The sequence below is a fragment of the Telmatherina bonti genome (genome assembly GCF_933228915.1).
Source record: "Telmatherina bonti genome assembly, chromosome: 13".
NCBI classification, from domain to species: Eukaryota; Metazoa; Chordata; class Actinopteri; order Atheriniformes; family Telmatherinidae; genus Telmatherina; species Telmatherina bonti.
Window position 1 is genome coordinate 10278965 of NC_136611.1, and position 20112 is coordinate 10299076.

The 20112-nt window shown below is 37.3% G+C and overlaps 1 protein-coding gene and 1 pseudogene across 2 annotated transcripts; one reads left to right on the forward strand and one right to left on the reverse strand.

Annotated features, from left to right (window-relative positions):
* Positions 1-2439: 2439 nt before the first annotated feature.
* On the reverse strand, positions 2440-11269 carry ubac1 (UBA domain containing 1). The gene is made up of 10 exons (XM_079251380.1): positions 10849-11269; positions 7986-8106; positions 7827-7900; positions 7626-7733; positions 7384-7486; positions 6406-6514; positions 6005-6281; positions 5765-5851; positions 5087-5225; positions 2440-4601 (listed from the first exon to the last, which is right to left on the reverse strand). The coding sequence occupies exons 1-10, from the start codon at positions 10984-10986 to the stop codon at positions 4486-4488; spliced, it is 1272 nt and encodes a 423-aa protein (XP_079107506.1). The 5' UTR covers positions 10987-11269; the 3' UTR covers positions 2440-4485.
* Positions 11270-16601: 5332 nt separating this feature from the next.
* LOC306764183 (cilia- and flagella-associated protein 161-like) lies at positions 16602-19327 on the forward strand (annotated as a pseudogene). The gene is made up of 2 exons: positions 16602-17369; positions 19255-19327. The product of its transcript is annotated as a cilia- and flagella-associated protein 161-like (transcript).
* Positions 19328-20112: the final 785 nt, after the last annotated feature.

Genomic DNA, 20112 nt, shown 5'->3' on the forward strand with positions numbered 1-20112 from the left:
TGGAGCCTTCGGCGGTTAAAAGTGAAGCCTATGTGAAAGTATGTTAAACTGTAGTTCCCCCCTCTTCCACTAGGGGCTTCAAAACAGAGCAAATCCCCAAGGACTCCAATGTTGAAAAGACCAACTTTACAGCAGACATAAACATGTTTACAGCCTGGTTAAAAAATACATTTTTGGTTTAATAGGTCAGGTTTACTTTCATGACAACTGTGGGGGAGTGAGTTTTTTTCTAACCCGCCTATTTAAAAAAAATTTAATCTCAAAATTCAGCATATTTAGGGGCGTGTCCTTTTGATTGACAGGTACCGATCTTCCACTTCAAGTAAGAAGAACGTAGAAAAACCACGGTTTTTAGCTGGTTAACAACGTGACTTAGCTTTAGCCCGCTTACCTCTGTTAACTGGTTAGCTTCTGTTATCTCCGGGTTAGCTTGATAAGGTCTTAGCTACAGAAAGCTCGGAGTTCGCTCGATGTCAATCATCCACCATGACGCTCACAGCCCCCCTCTCAGCTCCACCTCTTTGCCCATATATGTATTTTTCGGGCAAGACAATGCGCATGCCCCTGCCAATATGGCGATAGTAGGAACCGCCCACCGAGCTTCAATTCAGCTCTTCAGAAACCTATGGGTGACGTCACGGAGGCTACGTCCATCTCTATATACAGTCTATGGTAGCAACACACTGGAAACTGTGGTGTAACTATCTGGCTTTTATGTACATTTTGTTTTATGTCCAAACTGCTGGTGTTTTCCATATGTGGGCCCCATATGGCCCCCTGGGCCTGTGTCCATAATGCCCATTGGATAATCCGGCCTTGAATGTAATATTTATGTATAATACTGTAAAGTACAAAATTATGCCGGTGTCAGATAGGAAATCTACACATTCAAATATACTCTAAATGTTCTCAGCTCATCATCCTTAAACACAAACTGGGAAATCAAATTAAAATGTACCAGTCTTCTCTAAGTCACAGGCTGCATCCTTCTTTTGTGCACAAATGCTCATTATAACTGCTACATACATGTATGTATACAAAACACAAAAAAACTTCAATACTTGGAGCCTGTGAGGCCCTTTTCCAATGCGAAGAGACAAATTACCTTCTAAAAATGTGCTAGGAGATATGAATTGCATATTATAGCGAGAGACAAAGACGATGATGTGCACTAAAGCAACAGGGATCCAGGGTTGGTTTGGTAGATGATAAACAACACAAGTTGGCATTTACTATATAAAAAAAAAAAAAAAGTTAGAGCCTAAGATCAAGGCATCATGGAGAGAAGGTAGTCACCTGTCAGAGCAGCAGAAAGGTGTGATATAAAAAAAAAAAAACCTTCCTAGAAAACACCTGAGGCTCTGGCAACCTGCCTTAAAATATAAACAAAAAAAAAAAAAAACAGAAGCCAGGGGGATAAACAGGAATATTTGTGTACACATCCTATTCAGATCAACTTTGTAAAACTATTTGGTAAAAATATTAATGCTTACAACCATTAAAATTACAAAACATTTTGTCTTATTTAAAAAAAAAGCAGCAATAGAATACAGAAGATGTGCAAGTTTGACTAGAAGGGCAAGAAACCTGAGCGAGTGGTGTCACAGAGCATTGTTTGCCCAGTTGTCACAACATTTTAGACTATCAAATAATATTTACCCATTTCTCTCAATGATGCATTTTTTTTTTTTTAAACTGCTGTTACTTTTAGCTCATCAGACACTATACTCCTGCATTGTATGGTTTATATGGTGAAATTACCTTTCTTTAAGCAGTCCAGCTGTGAACTGACCCCAGCTTAATGAAAGCAATTGCCAACTTATGGTGCTAGAAGTATTAAAAATATTTAAATGAATCTGTGCATCAGATTTAATAGTATTTCATGAAAAAGAGAAAATGTCTATATATATAAAGTTAACAAACGTACAAACTTCTTATACCTCACGTAGTTTGCTGTTCAAATGTTCCCACATACTGGACGGGGTTGGTGTGGACATCCATCAAACAGTAGACAGGGTTGTTCAGTTCATTAAATCCTCATAAATCAGATCATAAATCCCCATAATGAGAGGGTAGAGTTGAGGTACGAAGCAAAACGTTTACTACTTTCGAACATCTTCACTTGTTTTAAATCAACCTCTGGTCCTAAACAGCACAGGTGTGAATGTGAAACAGTGTGATGGATAAAAAACACTTTTTTAGCATATGTGCCGTACATCACAGTAATTTTAGTAAATGTTTAGAAAATTAAAAGGCCAAAGACATGAAATCTAAATAGGGGTTAAGAACAGATTACCAGGCACAAAAAAATATAAAGATTATTTTTGTATTGCATCCTGTACACATAATTCATTGACTTAATGTGCTTCTATATACTAGTCTGCAGCTCCCAAAAAGCCTTTACCGCATCAGCTCTGAGTTCAAACAGAATCCAAAGACTACAACGACAAAAAAAACTTTAATGTGAGAGTGATTTTTATGCCAGTCGCCCATGAGGCCGTTTGAACAAACAGTGAGTGTATTGCATAGGTTGCTGATCTGGGACACTCCTGCATGACAGCAGAGTGAAAATAAATCTGTGACTTTCAGTTCCTGCTGGCTGCTGTGAAAGAATTCCGCATTTCCCGTGGATGTTTTCCCTTGAGTGTACAACCTCCCAAAGTCTGTTTCACAATATTACGATGAAGGTCCACCGAAGTGCAGAGAGGCTTCCAGAGATGTTTCAAACTCCTCCCTTGTTCAAACACGTCGCACCGTTTAAAATCACACTGTGATCCACCGAGTCCATTGATTTGATAAGCAAATCTTTAAAATGGTTTGTAAAAACAACATTTGAAGCGTTTACTTTTTTTCACATTTGAAGATTAGCTTCAAGGTTTGCTAAAAAATGTTATAAATAAGATCAAGTTGCTAGTTTGGCTTTCAATATAAATAATGCAATAAGACACTTCTCTCTAAAAACATTTAAATATTTTCAAATATTGCATTTACGAAACCATGTCTTCTTGTGGTGCTCTTCTTCATAAGCAAAGTTCTACACAGTTTAGTTAAAGCCATTTTCAAATGTCAAACTACAAGGAGTTGAACAGGGGTTTGCCGTAATGACAGGTTAAGAAAAAACAATCTCAGCCTCCCTGAGCAGAAAGTCACAATAATACTACATTTTAAATATTGAATAAAAACACTCAAAAGCTTGGCAAAACACACCACCCTCCATGTTGTTTTTAAAACTCTTGGTACAACTAGTAGAGGCAAAGTTTCCCATCTTGCAGTCAGAGACTCAATGCAAAAGGCTAATATTGTATAGTAAACTACCCATTTTAGTTCAAACATCTCTAACACTCAGATCAGATATATGTCTCTACAGGTCAACAGAAGTCCTTGCTATTGCACAGAAATACTTTTTTTTCTTTTTAACTGGGTATATAATGACAAGGCAGGTAATACAGTGACATTTTGGTTTGGTTATACTTGTATTTCAGCTTGTTATTTCTTTGTGTGTGTAAAGATGCTTGCACCTCAGCAACGTGAAGTGAGCAAACATCTTGATCATTCAATTTTTTTTTTTTTTTTTAAAAAAGGCAAACCCCTTATATTAGGCTCAGTTTCTTTTACCGCCCTGCAATCGTCTTTTCCGACAGAAAACAGACCCTTCTTTCTCCTCCCTCGGTGCTGCAGTGAGCAGTATTCATAGAGGTGAACAAGTGCTTAATGGGCGCAATGATAATATGACATTCAAGAGCACATTGACGATACACACACAAGCCTAATAAAACATGTTCTCGTAAAATCATGACGGAGACAAACAGCTTAAGAGTTTAAAGTTCCTCTAAAAAGGCAAGAAAATGTCCGGACAAGATGGGTGTTCTCCTCTTTGAAGTGGGAGGTGGGTGACTTACAGTGACCTCACGAGCGTGAACGGAGAGAGGTAACATGTCTAAAAGCTTGTTTTCAAAGAGCAATACTCAATTCTGGCAACAAGTCGCTCCTTTGATGGAAACAAGGAAAGAAGAAACCCAAAAGATGTGACAGAAAGCTTCCACACATTCACTATTGATGAAGTGTAACAACTTAAAGAGACAGACTAAATTGTAATTAAATATTGTAAATCATACAAAAATCGTTCTCTTCAAAGTGTAAACATTAAATCGATGTCTAATGTCATTTCTGCTCAGAGAAATTATATAAAATAAATCACATCTGTCATACTTATAAATTGTTGTCATTTAAATGTAAAAACATATTAAATGTCAATTTATATTATTACTGTAATCATAATGTTAACATTTGTTTTGTATAAGTGTTTTTACTGGACTCCTATAAATAGCGTAACATCTGAATTCATACTTTGACTTATCTGGCGTCGTCTTAAGGAGGAGATAAAAAGCAAAAGCGACACACGCATATCCCAGTATAACCATTCACATACATACAGACTGTCACAGTCACGCAAGGGGGGGGCGGGGAGGGGGTCACCAGAGGGCTCTATGTGCGATTGAGGGTCTGGAAGATTCTGGATATTTGGAGCATGACTGGGCCAGTCTCAGGGTCGTTCATCCACTGTGTGCTGTTGAGTGGATTCTCCAACATGTCTTCAAATGCTGCACAGAAACACACAACATACTCATGAGATGTATCCTATTTCTTTCCTCGCAGCCAAACCATATGAAGCCGCCACCCAAACAGAGCCTGGGTGTGATGGAGGGTCTATTAAATACACTACGATGGTGTTATATGGTGATGTTTGTAAATGTGTATATAAAATAGCAGCAAGATTCTCTAACAACTATTTCAGATTTTTTTTTTGTTTAGGTTGTTTAAATCAGACATTCTTGCTATTCTACTGAAAGCCTGGGCTCACTAAAACGTGTAATTTCTCAGTTGATTCAATTCATCCACTGATTCAAAATTCACTACAGCTGGGAAATGCATTTCTATAAAAAGGAAAAATGTATTTGTAGAGCAGCATGTAAACTCAGCTTGGATATGCGTTTTGTTTTCTCATCAATACCCTTTTAGCTCACATGTTCAACCATTCTTAAGGTTATTCATGCTGAGTTTTCAACTGAATTTGTTGAAAGTGTACCTAGTAGAGTCTTGGGATTGGTTAGACCCAGCTGGACCACTGGGTTTTCCAGGATGGCTTGGAACAAAGGGCTGTTGGTGTCTATGCCTTTGTCCAGATCTTCTGGAGAAGGTTTCCTGTCTCCTAGCAACCATTCACACTAAAAACCAGAAAAAAAACCAAAAGCAGAAACCAATTTAACATATTGTTGTTTTTGACAATACATACTCAAGGAATCTAAACATGTAAAAGTAAATTCCTTCTGTCAAGCATTTAGTTTCTGCCCTTCATCAGAGCTGTTTTCACATCCTTTTTTTTTTTTTTTTTAATTATTATATCCTGATATGTAAAACCATAGAGGTCAAGGAAAGTGTGTTTTCTTCAGTAACACTGGTGTTTATTTGCATGTTTACATTTGTTTTGCTCATGTCCCCCTCAGACAGACTCCAGACAAACATGTGAGGTAAGTTTCATTTAAAACAAACACTGTTGTCATTGTGGTTTGGTAATCACATGGTTGTAAACAGAGTGAGGGAAAGAAACACTGGAAAGAACTCATTTTTTTCTCGTTTTACGTGAAAACACAGTAAAAATCCCAATGAAGACTTCCTCTAGAATGATCCTATCAGGCTATTTTACTGGGCATCCCTAACAACAGGCACTGATTGTACTAAAACTACTGGAAATGTGTTTACATACCGCAGCATCTTGTTGGTTGTTATTGACCCTTAGAGCATCAATCACCTCCTTTTCATCAAAGCCCATCTCCATCAATGCAATGACAGCCTGCAGGCATACACATTCAATATGGTTGCAGTAACATAAACAGCTTCTGTGGAGCCATGCAAGAATCATGGGGGAAAAAAACAGTAATGAAAAGATAAATGTATGTGCTCTGAGATTCATTTGAACAAATAAAGAGTAGATAAAACCACCCACCCTTGAATCTGGTCTGAACTCCCTTTTCCTGCGGATCCTCTTGAAGATCTCTGTGAGTTCATCTTGCCTGCTGCTCTCGTCTGTGTTTGACTGGCTGGAGAGGCTGCGGTGGAGGTTAGAGCCACAGGCTGAAACTGAGGCTGAAGCTGAAGGGCCGGGTGAGGCAGCTGCCGTGGCTCCTGCCGCCCCAGAAGAGTCCTGTCCTGGAAGTGGTGAGTCTACAGAGGGGTCGTCCACGTGCTCGATCAGCCACTCCATAGCCTGCGTTACTGACATGCTTTTAGAAGATAGGATGATGAGAGAAAAAAAGCCAGTTATTCGGGATAATTTTGAATGATACAGATTGTGACAATAATAAATCAAGAAAATAAAAATGAAAGGTGTCTATAAAAAATCCTTACTGGCTCAGTCTAAGAGCTTTGATTGCTCTGCTCTCAGGGAAACCCATCTCAGTAAGCTGCTGCAGGGCTGTCTCATCCACCCGGTCTTCCTCATCTTCATCCAACATTGCTATGACACACAAAACCATTAACTGGCCGAACCACAGCTTGGCAACAAGAACACAATCATTACAACAATATCCTACGAGTAACATGTGGGAATATTATATGCTAAATGATACTAAAAGGGTTTGATGTCAAGTGAGTTTTTTTTTCATACCAGGGAGACAGTTTCCAGTTTGACATAGAGGGAGTGTGTGTCTGGGCTTTTGATATGAAGCAAATAAATTATATTTAGTAACTAAAATGAAAGAGTTTTGCGTGGGTATGTATATATTATGTATGCAGATGTAAATGTAGTTGGTGTGTGTATGTAGATATGTATGTGTGCAGATATATGTATGTATAGGTTTATAATAGAACCTATATGAACATATTTATGTAAGCAGGCATGGACATGCTTATCACCTGGCCTTCTGATACAGGCTTCTCAGCTAAATATTTTAGTGTCAGCTATGAGTATGCACCACCCTTCCACCCCTTTTTATTGTGTGTTGTTGTTGTTGTGTGATGTTCTGGGATTGTGTAGGTTGTTTGTTTTAAATGCTTAAACTATGAGAAGAAAAAAAAACATGTCATTCTATGACTCCAAAAATGCATTTAAATCAATTTGCAGTAATTTGGGTTTCTTTTTTTTAAATAAAATCCAGTCTGTCATTTTTATAACTTCTGTTTTAATACATCTTTTCCTTATGCCTTAGTATTCCAGACTGCACCCACAGATCAAATTAACACATTTCTCCTATAAAGCTTGACTAATTTGAACCATCCAACACAAGATGAGGTCAGAAGAACCGATGGAAACAGAATATATTAAACAGAAAACAACCACACTGGCAGTGTGATGTAGATTAGTACTTAAGAAATTGTCTATTTTACCATTGGCCTTTTTGAAGAGTTCAACAGCATCGGGGTTCAAGGCAAGAAGCTTCTGGGCGACTTCAATAAGAGAAACCAGGATTTTTCTAAGCTCGGTTTGAAACTGAAACAACACAAGCAGGAATAAATAATTATAAACAGTTAAAAAACATGCTTTTGCAAAACTATTGACTACATATTTAATTATTTTTCTCCACTGAAATACACACTGTGAACTAAAGCCAGGCCTCAGATTTCCTTACATCTCTGATGTTGTGTTGCGTAACAGTGCGATCAGTGTGTCGCGTAGACAGGTTGGCAGTAGCTTTCAGGATAGCGTCTTTGTCTGGAGCTTTGTTGTCTTGTTTTTTCTGGGAAATCCAGAACAACAGGTAAATATCATCAGTTATGAGAAAGATATTTTCTGACTCTGCTTCCATCCCAAAAGATGATCAAGCTTTTACCTTTTCTTCTGAACTAACATCTGCCATCTTTGGAGGAGTTGGCGGCGGCCTTTTCTTTATAAGCAGTAAAACATCTACGAGACACAAAACCTTGTCAACATGTACATCTTTTTAAAATAATTTGGGATTAAATTCTAACTCAAATAGCACGACACATACCTTTGTCTTTGAGATTTTCATCAGCAACTGTTTTAGTGTCGGTGAGGACTCTTTCTGTAGCAGCATGTATAAGTTTATGATGGGTAAGTGTTTTGGGGTCTTCTAGACTTCCATGTACATACTGCAAAAGGAGCACAAAACAGCAGCTAAGAGACACAAAAAGAACAACAAAGCTGTGCATAATTAGTATTTAAAAAGTCATTATGACTAGAAAATGTGACATTTCAAATATCTATCATGATTTCTTAGAAATCTTCAAAATATTTTTTTTTTCTTTCTTGCTTGTTGAACAGTTTAAAAGCAGGAAGCTTTCAGATGGCTCCAAAACATTTTTTATGTTATGCACTACTTAATAAAAAGTATGGGTTTAAAGAGCGGATTGAGTTTAAAATGACTGGTATCCAGTATGTTAGGGCTCTTTTTTGGGATTTGTGAGCAGTTTCAAAAATTTAAATGTTTTATCAAAGTCTAAAAGTTAAAGACATAATAAAGGTATATGACTCTTTCAATTTTTGATTCTGCAAAATATTCCACATATTAACTTATAATTTAGTAAAAACTACAGCCTTGCTTTTACAGTATGTTGTGTGTCATCGTGTATCTGTACTGTGACGTGCCATCCAGTAAGATTTGTGACACTTGGCTGAATATGAGCAGAGAAAATGTCTCTGCACGCTTGAGATTTCATCCAGCTGCTTTCATCTTCTGTCACATCATCAATAAACATTACTGACCCCGAGCCACTGAAACCCATGCCACTGCACTGCTTCCAAATGATTTACTGGTAATGTTACATACCCTGAATCTGTTCCAAGTTCTCACCATACTTTGTTCTTTTATTCATTATGATGCAGGTTGATTACTCTAAATATTTGCGAGAAGAGCTTAGACCCGGGATTCCCAATCCTGGGCAGTAGGGACACTTGGGAAAACCTGCAGGATACCGGCCCTCGAGAACCAGGATTGAGGATCCTTGGCTTACACTTTTTTTCAGGTGTGTGAGTAAATTAAATATAGCCTTTCCTACAGTCTTGAGAATTACTTGTATGACTATAAAAAAAAAAGGTTGTGGATCAACTCTATGTGCTCTTGTTGTAGATTCTCTTTAAAAGTCGACTTTTGTTATTAAATTTCTATTGGAGTGCTCTTTGCCTGACAATGTTGTGAATAGATTTTTTTTATACCACCTATACTACTGTCTCCTGTAAATATCTCCTGTTGGAGACAGTATTGTATGCATTTTTTTTTTTTTTTTTTTTAAATGATGACAAGTTTGTCAATGTTTTTACAGTGAGCTGAAATGTTATTTTGGCCAACTGTGGAGTTCCCTCCATATCCTTAAAATATATGTTTTGTTACTGCAGCATAATGATGGCCCTTTTTGGATTAGATAGGCTAATGGAACAATTACTAATACCTGCACTTTCAGGGGCTTGTTAACAACATAACTGGAAGATGAATATATTAAGACCTAAACAGCATTACTGCACTGGTGTCTTAACATTTTTGGACCTGAGTTGCATTATATTTGAAAAAATAGCATAACTTTCACATCTCAGAGATGTGAGAATAAGTAAATTAATGCAGTTTAAACTACCAATGGCTTAAACTAAGGTTATATGATCAAAAGAGAAGCAGATACATTTTTTGGAATTGTATCTTTAACAATTTTAGTCCAAGGCATCACTAAACTTAAAAACCTGACATGACAACCATTGACTGGGTTAGTTAGTTAGTTAATTTATTTTTAACAAATTAAAGAAAATAAGAAAAGAAAAAGTATACGTACATACCTATACATACATATGTATGTACACACACGTACATACATACATATACATACTAATTAAGAAAATATTAATCACAAATGTTAATATTAATAGCAATAATAATTCCTCATCAATTTGATAATCTAATCAATTTATGACGATAAAAGGAGTTTGAAAAAGGAGTGGGAAGAAGTGTACACTTATTTGGTATTCCCACCCCTTTCTCCTTATCTAGATTTCCATTCTGTTGCTGCAAGTCACAACATACTTATTCAATTTATCTATATTTACATTCACATATTTACACTTACACACACATTTCCATATACCTCCATTCATATAAACACATCCACACAGATATACTTACAGCCATATCTACAAAATATTACAAAAATATCCATCTACTTATACTATTCCTTATATAATTTTTTATATTTTTATCCCTCATCCATGTACTTTCTCAAAATGAAATTTCTGTACCTCCTTTTGAATATATTTATGTTTATGCTTTGCTTTAAATCTTCATCCAGCTTGTTCCACAAAGTCACCCCGCAGCTTGATATGCACACACTTTTCATTGTTGTTCTTACTTTTTGCTTTCTAAATTGTAGCTTTACCCTTAAATTATGATTTCCTTCTCTTTCTGTGAACATCCTCTGAATATATTTGGTAGTAAATTATTTTTTGCTGGTTGAGACAAAACTCTGAATCTAAAGAACATTCTCTACAGTCATAAACTCAACTATTACATGTTTAGAGTTTATGCTAAATGCCATAGAAGGAGAAAAGAGGTGAGGTGTGTAATAATAGAAAGGCTAAGGATCAGCATGCCTTTCTGACGAGCCACTGGGAGCTGAAAAAACACTGTTAGCAAGCTGATGCTAGAGAGGGGCAGCCAACCTGCTAAATTATAAATAGCAAAGTCTACCCAGTTACTATAAATACAAAGCTAGTGACACTGACACTGACAGTTTACACAGAGGGCAGGGCAAGCTGCAAACACCTCAGGCAGAGGAGTGACAGGAAGAAAAAAAAAAACATGAAACAAGAAAAAAAACAAAAACGAGCTAGACACAAACAAACATAAAACCTACATGTTTCAAGCACTTCTCCTTCAGTTTCTCCACAGTGGTGTCCTCCGTGACCTCTTCCAACCATTCCGTTCCGTCCATGGTGCAAATGTGTATTTTCAACACTTTCCCGGCAAATATTTTCTCCTCCTGCACGAACATTGCTGCAGTCTTCAGAGTCCCGGTCCGATGAGGTTAGCTGCTGTGTGCTCGTCTGGCAGGCTAGCGTGCTAACGTTAGCACCCAGCTAGCCGTCGCTTGTAAATCCACCGACAACAGAGAAAGAGCGGGGCTCGATTAGCACAAGGGCATTTTGGGGTTCTTGTGCCAGCTGTTGGTGTGGTGCCAACCGAGTAACGTGTTATGTCCTCGCCAAGTTGTTTATTTTTTTAACCGTCAAGCACACAAGCTGCAACCAGCGAATATACTATTTTTACTGTAATGATTGAACTCTGAACCGCAACTGTACTAGTACAGGTGCATTATGGGAGTTGGAGTTTTTCTTTGAGTTGGAAGCCATTCATTCTAATAAAACAAGGAAGAAGTGGTCAAAGGTATTTAAAAACAATACCGTAACTATTAACTATAAACCAGCCACGTTTAATAACTAAAACTGATATTGTTTTTGTTTATTTGGATCTTCAACTTTCAATTCAACTTCCTTTATATAATGTCAAATCACGGCAATGCCATCTTAAGACGCTTTACAGACAGGAAAAAAAGAACATAATGAAAGCCAATTCATAATAGTCTATATAAGGAAACCAACAGATTGAGTTGGAGGGTCTAACTCAATCTCCCATCCTGAGATGGCGACACACTGGCGACAGTGGGAAGGAAAATACTCCTTTTTGAGCCGTCTTCTGACCTCTGACCTACAGTCAGGGCCGAATTAAAAGTGCAGAGGCCCCTAGGCCCAGAGTGTTCCAGGGCCCCCCCTTACACACCACAACATGGTGAAAATTGTGAATGATACACTGTGAAACGACATTTCGAACATCTCTCAGCCAGTGGTACCAGTAGCAACCATGGATCGTATATGAAAGATGGACGGAGCCTTCGGTGGTTAAAAGTGAAGCCTGTGTAAAACTGTAGTTCCCCCCTCTTCCACTAGCGGCTGGCTGCAAAACAGAGCAAATAGACTCCCATGTTAAAAAGACCAACTTCACAGCAGACATAAACATGTTTACAGCCTGGTTCAAAAATCCATTTTAGGTTTAATAGGTCACTAGGCACTGTGATGTAACTATCTGGCTTTTATGTACATTTCTTTTATCATCCAAACTGCTGGTGTTTGCCCTACGTGAGCCTCACGTAGGCCCCGAGTGAGCATGGACCCCTGGGCCTGTGCCCATAATGCCCATTGGATAATCCGGCCTTGCCTACAGTGACAGAGAGACCTCAGCATTATTGCAGTAGGCTCCTCAGGCAAAATGTTAGCTGAACCCATTTCCTAATGCGGCCATTATTTTACAAATTAATTATTAAATTTATGTTAGAATACTATGGAACAAGTACGTTTTGTGATCAAATTTTTTGAAAATAATAAAAATGTATATTTTTACATAAAAATCTTCCCAAAGATTTGCTATTCGTAACAGATTTCAGACAAAGTTGAATCAGAAAAATTGTAGTATAAATATGTTAATTTAAAATTTAATGGCATAATGATGTTTTAATAAAGATATTACAAACATCACACTGCACAATGGGGTATATATAAGAACCTTTGAGTTCAGTTGTATTAAAATAAATATTGGCAAAGATTTAGTGAATTAGTCCTCCGGTTTACATTAATTCTGAGTCTCCTCTCCCTGTAACTCTAGAGGTTTGACATGTGCAGAATTGCTGGATCTGTGAAATTTGAAAATGACAGAAAAGGTAGATCAAGGTTAGGTTCGGTGGCCTATAAAGCAGAATTCCATTACAATTAGTTATATATAGTATATTATTATTATTTAATCATTATTATTATTATTATTATTATTATTATTATTATTATCATCATTATTATATTAAAGTGTCTGTATCATACTATTATGCATGACTCCTGGCTGCAGACTGGAGAACGAATATTTTATATATATATATATATATATATATATATATATATATATATATATATATATATATATATATATATATATATATATATATATATATATATATATACACACTTTTGTTCTTCGATTTTTGTCGTTTGCTCAGTGTTTTAAATATTTAAATTTTAATGCACATGGTGACATTAGGGTGTTATTTATTAAATTATTGAATTGAACTGAGCCAAAGACATTTACAAAGTACTGGCCTGTAACTTTTTTTTTTTACTCCTAAAGTCAAGTTTTTGGCCAATCCGTTCAGCCCTATTCAAATGTTTGAATAGGGCTGGATCAATGGGGATTTGGATTGCCCTTTTCTTCTGTGTTCAGTTAAAGTTGGTGGACCCACAACTTCATTACTCTTTAACCAGTTCAATAATATCTTATTTCAATTCTTCTGGATATCCTCAAATTCAATTCAATTCAACTTTATTTGTATAGCGCCACTTCACAACAATGTTGTCACAGGGCACTTTAAATACAAGAATCAACATACACAACATTTCGAGCCAATTCATACATATCCTATAATACAAAACCAGCTGATTGCATTGAATCAAGACTTAGATCGAACTCTTGATTCGATCCAACTTTTGTAGATCCTTATGTACAAAAGTTGTATAATATGTCTTTCAGACATGGTACTCATCTGGTATCACATGGACCCTGGAAGCAGCTCAGTACCAATGATATTCACGTTAATAATTGGAATTTACACGCTAATAAGCTTTATTTCAGGAAGAAGTCTAGATCTTACAAATGTTCCCTGAAATAACAAAAAAAAACAGAAGGGGGGGGGGTGAGGAAATCAACTTATCATCAGTCTAAAAACGCAAAATTGAATGAAATTAAGGGGAATACAAATATTCCCTTCAGTGGTGCCTCACAAACGGCCTTCAAGGAAAGGTCATCTTGCCCAAAATTCTCTCCATGGCCCACTGGAGAGAGCAGAGGCTTTCCAACAAAAAAGGGAAACTGACTGGAACATGGAGATATGCTGGGAAGGCGTTTTTGAGCCATTCACATTTATGTTTAAATTTCAAACTGATTACAAAAAGTTTATGATCGAATGTGTTGAAAAAACAGAACTTGAACATTTCTTCATGTTTTGGCTAAACTAAAAAAAACAAAAAAAAACAGGTTTTTGAATGTGTTCAGGAACGTGTTAAAGGAGGTCATCACCCCGAAATTACACTTTTTCCAGTTAAGACGTGTGTATTGGCGTTGACTGGAAGTGGTAACATCCCAGAAAGCCTTTCTTTTGAAGAAAATTCTTCTAATTTTTACATCTGGGCGCTTTGTTTGCAGCAAAACTTACCACAAGGTTGAAGTCTCGCAAATGCGTTTTTTTTTTTTTGTTTGCCCCGGGGAGCTAATTGCATAAACCCACCCCTGTTCTAGGCTGAAACACACCCCTCTTCTACGCCTAAATACACCTGCTGGGCCTGCCTCAGTCGCAGTTAACAAGCAGTGAGAAGATGTGGAAACTGTGGTTCCATGTCCACTGCTTGGTTGTCTGTTGCCAAAACCAACACCAAAATGTTTATGCTCTCCCTTTATCAGTGGACCAATTTATTTTCCATTTGATTTGCTTTATTTCTGAATTTTTGGGTATAGAAGAGAAACTTCCCTCTCATAGATAAATGTATACAATCCTGCTTATAAATGTTTCTTGCATTTTGTAATGAAAAAGCATTTAAACAGACAGGTTCCACACCAGGATGTTGGATCAGACACGGGGGAGTTTGGAGCTTCATCCTTCATTCTGAGCACCTTAGAAAAGAAAAAGAGACATTTTATTTTCTAAGCACAGTAATAAGTAACATCTTGCTGTGTCCCTGTTCTCTTTTTATTAGCAAAATTTCCACATGTGCAGCATGATAGAGACGATAATTACAAAAACATAAAAGATGGAAGGTGATGCTGCATATATAAAACACGGGTCTACACTGGTCAGCAGGAAGCCTTATCAGGATGTTGCAGCCAAACCGTGACGCTTTAATTTATACAAGGTATTTAACTTCTTGTTATTTATCTGTACAGTAACACAGCCGCACAGTGGCTAAATCAACCAGAGGTCTGTCATGTGGACATCACGACATTTTCCAGACTCGTGGCGAAAAACAACACAACTAAATACGCTAATTAATTAAGATAAACACTTGACGGTAAATAAAACCTAAAGTAGACACGCTGCTTTGTGCAGTTCCGTGTCATTAAAATATATGTGTGCTTATCTGGCTGCCGGTAAGTTCCGTGTGGTGTGTGTGTAAGTTTGGTAGGGAAATATAATGCAGTGGTTGACTAAACTTCATTTTTTTTACATCTCTAACTCCGGATTTTTTAAAAAGTACATTCATAGTTTAAAAAAATGGTCCAACACAGAATAAAACTGAGACATATTAACATGAACAACATGCCTCGTAGTCAACATGCTATCTGAGAAAAAGGCAAGGTGAGCAGACATTAAAATGACGACTTTCCCATTCAGAGAGTATGTTGAAAACGTGCTCCTACCATCTCGGTATCTTCTCTCTGAGGCTCAGTCGGGTTCATCAATGGTTGAATTCAGAAAGCTGCTGCTGTCAGGTTAGTTTGCTATCGCTGAACTTCCAGCGATCAATCAGTGTGCACCACATTAACATTATTTAAACTAACATCTATGTTTTTCAAAATCTCACATGAAATTTAATGAGAAAAGTTTTATTATGAATAAAGGGTCACAAAAAGCACTTTTTAAATTTTTTTTGGTTTAATGAGTTTTCAACAATTATTTACAAACACTTAAGAGGACAGTGGAGACATGAAAAGACCAGGTTATGACTCCTTTAAGAAAGTTTGCACATGTTTTGACTGATCTAAACACAAATGTCACTGAAGAAAAATCCCAAAGCCTTTGTTTCCTTTTTTAAAATTTCTTTTATTTGCATACATGCACTAAGTAATTATATATGTATATATAATTAATTTTTTTATTTAATTACTGATTAGTTCATGTTTCAATTTGACTTGGATGCCAAATCCATTGTGGTTCTCCCATAAGAAGGTGGTGATGTTTGCCATTTATTGATGTCTGACTCTGCCTATTAAATAACCACGCCCATTGGATGTCCAACCCTGCCCAATATCCCCATTCTCCAGGCTGCAGACGGGGGTGATTGATATATATACAGCTCAAATATTGCTAAAAAAAAAAAAACCTAACTGTTTTACTTTGCATGACTGCAGTTCATATAAGAGAATCGCATACAGTTTTTGGGCCAAATATTTACTTACGGTACATCCACCCCCATGCCCTTTAAAGGTGGAATTGGACCTCAGAAATTGAGTTTTTGACTGCCAAAAAGTGATCACAGCTCATACATTGCTTAATAAAACAAATAATTAACTTTATATGGCTGAAGTTCATATAAGAGAATCATAATATACATTACGCTTCAGAGTCTTTTAACTCAGAATGCAGCATTTTCCAGTTTGTGTTAGCTCTGCCACATGTGGCCTGGGATGACAAGATGCAAGTGTCAAAATTGGAAAGACACATAAGCAGTGAAAAAAAAACCTTATTTTTATAGACCACACCTCTACCTTCTCCCATTGGTTATTACTTTTAAAACTGCTCCATCACACGCTGCTTTCTCATTGAATCATGTTGTTTTCCCCTTCTAGGATACAGGAAGAATGCTAGCACTGGGGAAAGCTGAGGCTGAGGTTCAGGAAACAAGTGAGTTAGAGAAATTAAGACTGCAGTACCAGAAGTTACAGCAACAGATGGAAGAGGAAGCCGGAATGCTGGAGAAAAAGGAGAGTGTTGAACTCATTCTCCAGAAGAGAGCCCTCCTCAAACAGAACATTCTGCAGCAGGTAAAGCTCTCTGGGACAAAAGATGGAGAGTTGCACTTTGGGGATGTTGTAATGTTGATGAACATAGGAGGAGAAAACAGGGAGCACAGTGCTGTTGACATAAATGCTGACATTAAAACATTGACCAAAGTTGCCATCATATACAGGCTCCATGCGGCGTCAGTGCAAGAACAGATGTTTAACCTCGCACATAAACTGTGTTCATCATTACCAGTGTTGATGACAGTCCTGAAGAATCAACGATGTTTTGATCAAAGGTTTGGCTTGAAAACTACAAGTGGTTTTGCCAGTGGTCTTTAGCTTGAAAAGTGATCTACAAAGTTTACAAAAGTGTGCTAAAAAGTCTCACCTCCAATAAGTCTATCGATGAAAATGATTGCTTTCGGTCTTTCTGGAAGATAGTACTCTTCGACCCTCTGGAGAGACTTAAATATGAGGGTCAGTTCCTGCTGATATGAAGGTGTTAATTGTTCACTGCAAGACAAACCGGGCTCTTGCTGTTCTGGGAGATCGAGTTTTTTGGACCACTTATGGCAAAGGTATGTATGAGGTGACAGTTCATACATTCCTGGACTCTGGATTCTGGTGTGATGTTCAGAGAATAAGAACACACAAGTGTAAAGCAATTCTATGTGTGTGGCAAAACGCGGCATTAAAATATATATTTTTGCTCACTGCACGTAAGAAGAGAAAGTTGGAACCATGTAGATGATTGGTGAATATGTAATTCAGGTTTTATGTGTTATTGTGTAAACATGTAACTTTTTCAGTCAATGGTACATGCTAAAAAAAAGGGCTGGTTAGTAGCAAGCCTGGTTGCCTCGCAACTTCAAGCGAGTGGAAGACTAAAGAGTAAAAACTATGAGCCTGCACTGTTCAGGAGTAGTTAAGAAACCTGCAAATAGATAGATGGTTGATTTGATTAATTTGACAGTGTTGGGACATGACTGTGACATGACTGTGTATTTTAGAGGCAAGTTTAGGACTGAAAATACAATGAAACTGGTTTTGAATAGTGATACAACATAATATCTGTTTAGATCTATATTTAGTAGCTCATCATTTTTCTGTATTAGAATATCAGATGTTCAGAATAAGAACACCTAAGAGTAAAGCCATGGTATATGTGTGGCAAACTGTGGCATTAAATATATATTTTTGCTATTTGGAGATTAAAATATTAAAAATATTCTAAAAACTAAATGTGCAGTGGAGGACAGCTTCTCTCTGTACCCCGCTAAACATGCGTAAAAGCAACAGAGCGCTTACATGCACATGCGTAAAATGCATAAGCAGAAAGTAATGTGACCTGAAGCAAATGTTTCTGGAAGCTTTCAGGGCAAATGTAGCTGTGCAAGTCTGAAAATAGGCCTACATAAAAACCTTTTTTAAAAAGACAGAAAGACATTTGCTCTATTGTACCCTGTTGCGCGAGTAGCCTGTTAGGCTGAACTGCAGCAGCAGAAGTGGAGGAGGAGGAGGCCGCGTTGGCTGGACGTTTACGAAGACTTAGCTTGCTAGCGTCCTGGCTAGCAGAGTGGCTAGCGTCCTAGTCCTCTGCTGTATCAATCAGTTCTAGTTTAAGACTTTGCAGCGTGATAGTAATGTTGTTTCGGATCACAGCAGGATGGATATTTCTTACACAAAGAAGATTTTCCTGGGTGGTCAGATCCTCTGATTCTGGGAGCTTATCACATCATTGTTTTTTTTAAACAAAAGTGGATAAGCCACGTACCGAGGTCTCCTTGGGTAAGTTGGACATTTTCCAGATTTTCTGCAATCACTTTTTTTTTTCTTGTAGACATACAAGACTTAAAAGCTTAAAAAAATAAGTGGAAATGAAATAATTGACGGTTTTCTAATTATCTTGCCTCTGGAAAGAACGCGGACGGGGGAGGCTGGGCGCGGATGGATTTCTACAAGGATGCGGATTGGTAAATTAGATGGATCAATTAATCAGTAGCCTATTTATAAAAGTGAAAGCCCTGGACTGAGAAATGGAATTACTTACTACCACACGACATTGTCCTTTCAATGAGGTGTACCAAGACTGTTTTTTTTTTGTTTTGTTTTTTTTTAAACCGTCTTAATTTCAGTCATTTTTATTAGAGTTGAGGTTTATTTTTACTTATGTCTGCCAACTATGTACACATTGGGATCCTTCCAATACTCAGCACCCGTCCTTTTTTTTTTTTATGGACAGGTACTAATTAGCAACAGAGAACTGTGTAATGCACTATCCTAATTTGTGATACGAGTTTTTTTTACCCATGTATGTATAACACATTGTAAACCTTTGTCATTTTAAAAAAATATCTCAACAGCTCCAATGAAATGTAGGAGTTGCTGCATCAAATGCAGCAAACTGGAGAGCACACTATCAGCTACTGCACATGCTGGACCCTTGGTTCACATGAAACTAAACCTATCCAAGGATTACCTTTATTATCACAGTCCATCTCAATCCTAGCACCACCATCATCATCTTCCTCCTCATATCGTTCATCTTCTGTTATCCCCTCCACCCCGTCATCACAGAATAGTGCATCATATCCTTTAAATTCTGGAATCAGCTTCTTTCCCATACAGTTTCTTCTCCTCATACCAGCAGAGAGCTTTCTGTGCAAGCCAATCTCACCACACTTAAGACCCTTTATTGCCTTACAGGATGGATGGAAGGGGAGGTTAAAAAAGAAGGAACTTCCCTGGACACATACATTTCCGTGCTTGCCAGAGCCCAATTTTTCTACTGTGCCAAACCCAGCAGAAGCAAGTTTCTTTGAAGCCTGTAGAATTGGGAATAAGACCATCCATTTCAATAATAGCAAGGGGAGCAACACTTATATAACACTTATCCCGCTCTAAGGCAAGCTGGGAGCTTCAGGCTTGCTAAAAGTGATTGAAGTAAAAAATTACATAAAATCCCAATTCCACCATCAGGATACTCCCTCTTATATTTAAGGAAACATGTGGACATCAAAAGGGATCCCTAATATATCATTCCTTTGCAACGACAACTGACCTTGACTACAACATTGGTGGAGGTAGACTAAATGTTTTGAGTTTATTGTCACATGTTGTGTTATCAAATTCTTAAATTTAGTGTGACAAACTTGAAATCAACTCTTAAATTTCAGGCTCCCGCTGTATTGGAAAGTTGTCTGGGTTGTAAAAAGGTTGTGGCACTTTGTGACCTGCCATATTATCTTATGATAAGGTATTGTGTTCCACTTTTGAAATAAACTGTCAAAAGCTTTTCCAGTTTAATTTTAGGAATATCTAACAAGTGCCCAAAGTTAAACTAAAGAAGTGTTTTTCATCATTCCAC